Source organism: Garra rufa, chromosome 10 (assembly GCF_049309525.1).
Source record: "Garra rufa chromosome 10, GarRuf1.0, whole genome shotgun sequence".
NCBI classification, from domain to species: Eukaryota; Metazoa; Chordata; class Actinopteri; order Cypriniformes; family Cyprinidae; genus Garra; species Garra rufa.
In genome coordinates this window covers 34402569-34408814 of record NC_133370.1, presented here as the reverse complement: position 1 = coordinate 34408814, position 6246 = coordinate 34402569, and the positions used below count along the sequence as shown (strand labels likewise).

The window sequence follows — 6246 nt, the reverse complement described above, 5'->3', positions numbered from 1 at the left end:
CACTGTTTGTTCTATAAATGATTCTTCATAGATATACAGTATGTGTTTGCTCATAAAATAGATATCTTTATATTTACTTAGCATGCACACCCACACCTTCCCTCTGTGTGCGTGTGAGCGTTGGTGTCTATGGCCGAAAGGTCACTGTAAGAAAATATGAAAGGCTGAGTGAGATGCTTGCCCACGGTGCTGGCCACTCACACACTGACTGCTGCCTGCATCAGAGCAGAATCTACTTACACACAGTAGCATCACTCTTGAACTCCCTCGGGATGATAAATTCTTTCATTACCTCAAATTAGACCTCAAGCGCTGGGTTCACGGCTGCTATCAGATACCTGTGGTGGACAGAGGGAGAACTTTAATGAGATCCGGTGTTGAGAAAGGCTCTGCTGTCATCTTATACATTCCCATAAGTACAGCAGTATGGCTTCCTATAGATTCCTGCAGATTCATAACCGTCCCTGTGTCTAAATACTCCCACATGGAGTAGGAGATAGATGCAAAGATTTTTCCAGTCCAAACACAGAGATCAATACCTTCCTATTGCCTATACATCAGCTCAGGATAAGCAGTGTGTGAGAGAGAAGGACTTTTGTTCATCTTAATGAAATTTGCAACAAATTTACAAAATGACATTACAATCATTGATTATGTGAAAAAATCCTTGATAACATCTTGCTTGAACAATGATGTTGGCTACAGTTAACATTTTCCATTTGCACATCCAGGTGCAGTGATTATGCATAAGACTGGCCTTGTCAGAGAGCTATACAAGAGATTCATAATGTTGTTTAAGATTTTCCAAGACCAGGGAAAACAATAAAAATGAGAGAAACAGACAATACTACTTTTTGACAAAAGACTATGACTCCTTAGAAGAGACATTTGCGGTGCCATCTTGATCATGTAGCCTATGCTTTAATATCTAAATTAAATACAGTTGAGGTCAAAAGTTTACAGAATATGCAAAATGTTATTTTACCAAAATAAGAGGGATCATAAAATGCATGTTATTGTTTATTTAGTACTGACCTGAATAAGATATTTCACATAAAAGATGTTTACATATAGTCCACAAGAGAAATAATAGATAAATTTATAAAAATGACCCCGTTCATAAGTTTACATTCCCTGGATTCCTAATACTGTGTTGTTACCTGAATGTGTGTTTTTTTTTTTTTTTTTTTGTGATAATTGTTCATGAGACACTTGTTTGTCCCGAACAGCTGGGACATCATTTTTGTGTATTTAAGTGTATTTAAGAATTTTTGTGTATTTAAGCCCCTTCCAACAATGACTGTATGATTTTGAGATCCATATTTACACTGAGGACAACTGATGGACTCATATGCAACTATTACAGAAGGCTCAAATGCTCCAGATGGAAAAAACAATGTTCTATGAAGATATTTTGTACTTTTCCTACCGTAAATATATCAAAACATAATTTGATTAGTAATATGCATAGTAATATCAATTTTCTTTTAAATTCAGTACTACCCTTCAGAGGCTACAGAAGATAGTTACATGTTTCCCAGAAGACAAAATAAGTTAAATTTACCCTGATCTTCAAATTCAAAAGGTTTTTAACCCCCCGGCTCTTAATGCCTGGTTTTTCCTTCTAGAGCATCAGTGAGCGTTTGAACCTTCTGTAATAGTTGCATATAAGTTCCTCAGTTGTCCTCAGTATAAGAAGATGGATCTCAAAATCATACAGTCATTGTTGGAAAGGGTTCAAATACACAAAAATGCTGGAAAAACAAAAGAATGTGTGGGTCCTGAGGGATTTTTCTGTAGAACAGCAGGCAGTTTAACTGTTCTGGACAAACAAGGGACTCATGTACAACTATCACTAAACAAAAAACAAACAAAAAAAGCACAGCTGTGGATCATTCAGGTAACAACACAGTATTCAGAATCAAGGGGATGCAAACTTTTGAACAGTGTCATAAATTATAAATTACTATTATTATTATTATAAAAAACTATTATTTTTCTTGCGGACTATATGTAAACATATTTTATGTGAAATACCTTATTTAGTTCAGTGCTAAATAAACAATAACATGCATGTTGTATGATCCCTCTTATTTTGGTAAAATAATTAACATTTTGCAGATTCTGAAAGGGGGATGTAAACGTTTGGCCTCAACTGTAGGCCTGTTGACTGAAGTCAAATATTATAAAATATGACTAAATCAACCTATCCTTTTAATGGTCTGATCAGCAAGAAACTTAGGCCTACTGGATCGTTACATAAACTGCTTAAATGTACAAGTTAGTCATCTATTTCCCCCCCATGACATGTCATTCAAGTCATTCACTTATTTACACACTTATTTTCCAAACCTCTATGACTGATTCTTCTGCAAAACACAAAAGAAAACATTTAATTTAAAGTTGAATTTTTAGGTGCTACTTAATTATTTTTTATTATTTTACAGCAACTTTTGTTTTATGCTAAATAAAACCTGTTGAATTTCCCAAAGCTAAAGAATCTGATGATGATCAAGAATACCATTACGACCATTAAAAGGATCATTTGTCTTTTCAGCTGTATGCTCAGTTATTGAGCCATCAATCACTTGAAACAAATATGGTGGTGTAATAAAGTCACATCATTATTGTTATTATTTGCCTTTCATACATTTTAACATAGGGTGCAATAGAGAAAGATATTAGTATAAATTACGCAGTTAAACATGCAACACATTTGCAACTACTGCAATTCCTCATTTGAACTTGCTATAAGCCACACACCTGCGTTTACTGTTGGCTAAATCTGGCTGCATGGGATTGCAAATGACGTCACTCTCCAACGCTGACATCACACAGTGGGAAGAGGAGCTGTGGGGGTTTCTATAAAAGCAGTGACACCTATGAGTCCAATCAGGGCCACATAGAGATGCGCGTAAATCTAAGAGGTAACCGCGAGTCTGTTCATTATTTATTTAGCGAACCCTCTGGCTGCACACATCTCTTATGGAAAAGCGAAGTGTAGACTTTAAGTTTGTGGAGCCTCTCGCAGTTGTTAACCTTTCTGAGATGAATGATTCACTGCTGAACGTGGGTTTGAATATGTCAGAAGTTCTCGTACCTTTCGCCAACAGCTCGTGTTTGAGTTTGGACTATCGCTCTCTCATCACTTCGGCCACTATGTTTGGCGTCGGGGTCCTCGGAAACCTCGTGGCAATCGTGGTGCTTTGCATTTCCAAAAAGGAGCAGAAGGAGACCACCTTTTACACTCTGGTGTGTGGGATGGCCATCACGGACCTGTTGGGCACCTGTTTCACCAGTCCGGTGGTCATCGCCACATACATCGCGCGCAGGTGGCCGGGCGGAGCGCTCCTGTGCCATTTCTTCTCCTTCTCAATGCTGTTCTTCGGTTCGGCTGGCATGTCCATACTGTGCGCAATGTCAGTGGAGAGATATCTAGCCATAAACCACGCGTACTTCTACTCGCAGCATGTGGACCGAGCCATGGCTCGGTTCGCGCTGATGGCGACGTACTTGGCCAATATCGTGCTGTGCATCATGCCCAGTTTTGGTTTTGGAAAGCACACGAGACACTTCCCCGGAACTTGGTGCTTCTTGGACTGGCGCGCCATGGACTCTGTTGGCGCCTCATACACGTTTCTGTACGGAGGTTTCATGCTGCTGTTAATCGCCGTTACCGTACTGTGCAATTTCGCTGTGTGTCGTTCACTGGTCGGGATGAGTAAAATGAGTCGCATTGTGAGGGCTGAGGTATCCGGACACACAGGCTCCAGGCGCAGATTCAAATTAACATCTGCAGCGGAAATCCAGATGTTCTGGCTGTTAATCTTCATGACCATCGTGTTCCTGATATGCTCCATCCCTTTAGTGGTAAGTTATCCTTGTGTTCCTAGTGTCATTCCAGCGTTTATATTATTTGTTCTTGTGTAATTCATATTATTGTGACCCTGTACCACAAAACCATTCTTAAGTAGCACGGGTATATTTGTAACAACAGCCAAAAATACATTGTATGGGTCAAAATTACCGACGTTTCTTTTATACCAAAATCATTAGGAAGTAAAGATTCAAATGTTCATTTTTTTTTTTTGTAAATTTCCTACCGTAAATATATAAAAACTTAATTTTTTATTAGGAAACATTGAGCAACATGGACAACATTAAAGGCGATTTTCTCAATATTTTAATTTTTTGCACCCTCAGATTCCAGATGTTCAAATAGTTGTATTTCGACCAAATATTGTCCTATCCTAACAAACCATACATCAAAGGAAAGCTTATCTATTTAGCTTTCATAAGCGTTGATTGAACCTTCTGTTTTTGTGGTCTAGGGTCACATTTGTGAATAAGCGCTATGCCAATGGAGTTCATAATTCTGCCTGTCAACATAAACAGCTGCTTACCTCACAACCGTGACAATTATTTCGGCATCAAAGCATCATATCAGCTCTAATTTTATATCTAGTAATTAATTACCGACTTAATTAGTCTCCTCATCATTAGTTCATTAGTTAAAGCTCCAGTGGAGTCTCCAAGCAAGCCAAATCATACTTGATTACATCAAGAATTATATGAGCAGGTGAACTCTTGTTGTTTGACAGATGTTTAAAGTCGGTAAATGGCGTGACTTTGTAAATGACTTATTTATTTATTTAGATCTGGATCTATATATTATTAAAAAACAACTTAATCTGAAGAAAATTGGCTTTTTGCTAACTAAAAAGAAATTATGATTGTAAAAAAAATCTAATAATTATTGTGTAAAAATACTTGAGTGCTTTCACAATCATTACAATAATAACTAATGTGTAAATCATCATTTATTTCAAAGAGCTGTGATCCTTTCTAATTATAATTTGCTTGAATTTTTTTTCTTCAACTCAACAGGTGCGCATTTTCATCAACCAGCTGTATGATCCGGCTTACATATCATCAGGCAGAAGTCCAGACTATCGCAGTGATCTCCTGGCCATTAGATTCGCCTCCTTCAACCCTATCCTGGATCCATGGGTTTATATTCTGTGCAGGAAAAACTTATTAACCAAAGGCTGCACACGACTCAAGCGTACTATCAGACTGAGGAAAGGGGACCGTAGTCGTGTTTTGGGTTGGATGGATGGTCAGCACTCACCTCAGTCATTTGCTCAAAGCAATTGCACAAGCTACGCATCGTTGCGTACGGCCATCTGTAGAAACGACGTGGGTAAACAGACCAGAACGAACACTAAATCTTATGTGGACTTAACCCTTCGCCAGGCATGGGACTTTGATACAGCTCTGGCTGAGTTTCATCCTTTCAGCATCGAGCAGCACGGTGTCATGGGGTTTGATGAAGATGAAGGAGCATCAAGTCCCAAACTCCTCGCCAAGACTGTTGTGGCGCTACCAGCCGCTCAAATATTAGAAAATAAGGTTGAAATAGTAACCTGCACTTTCAGTACACCAAGTTCATGTGTATCAGAAAAGTGCTTGAGACAATGACCTAGAGGCCAGTCTAGATTGATTCTGTAAAGCACTGTGGAAAAAAAAGACGACCTTGTCTTTTCTGCATTAGTTTACATTCACAAATAATTCTGTGAATTTGCTTTATTTTGATGTGGAATGATCCAATTTTAGGATTAAACTAAAAAGAGGAGACATATGTATGTCTATGTTTTGTCAGATAACATGGATGTGTTTAATGTGTGGATATGTATATGTTGCTTCCTTCTACCGTGCTGTGCCATGCTGCATGCTGGGTTGTACTTGACTGTGACTTGTAAAACTGTGAATAATTTATTAAAAGTGCAATTTATTTTCATCAATGCAAGAGTACAACTGACTGAAACAATAGCAAGTAATGATGGGTTGTAACTGAGCTGGGTAGTAATGTGGATTTTGTTATCAGATTCCCAAAAATAAGTACTTGTAATTAGATTAAATTGCATTTTAAAATATTAATAATCAGACTACAATTACTTTTAATGGATTACATGATTACATATTATTCACACAATAGCTATAAATTCATAATTTATTGACTATTCCTAAATCCTCTTTTTCATCTTTTAAATGTTCTTTTCTGCTTATATATACTCAGAAAGTCTTCCATTTTTTTTGTGGACATTCACACAAAGACCAGTCATTATTCAGACCACTGATTTACAAAAATAATTTCAGGTATAAGACGTGTTTCAATATTGCATCAACTACTGATGAACACAATTTTTGTTATTTTATTATTGTATTTATTATTTTATTAAATTA

General features: G+C 37.3%; 1 protein-coding gene across 1 annotated transcript; it reads left to right on the top strand.

Moving 5' to 3' along the window:
- Positions 1-2985: 2985 nt before the first annotated feature.
- ptger4c (prostaglandin E receptor 4 (subtype EP4) c) lies at positions 2986-5599 on the top strand. The gene is made up of 2 exons (XM_073849178.1): positions 2986-3870; positions 4888-5599. The coding sequence occupies exons 1-2, from the start codon at positions 2986-2988 to the stop codon at positions 5479-5481; spliced, it is 1479 nt and encodes a 492-aa protein (XP_073705279.1). The 3' UTR covers positions 5482-5599.
- The last annotated feature ends 647 nt before the right edge of the window (positions 5600-6246 follow it).

Bases quoted from the DNA above. Each gene is read 5' to 3' on its own strand.
- ptger4c (XM_073849178.1), top strand. From the start codon at position 2,986: ATGGAAAAGCGAAGTGTAGACTTTAAGTTTGTGGAGCCTCTCGCAGTT. The intron at 3,871-4,887 runs GTAAGTTATCCT...TCAACTCAACAG, and splicing joins TATGCTCCATCCCTTTAGTG to GTGCGCATTTTCATCAACCA.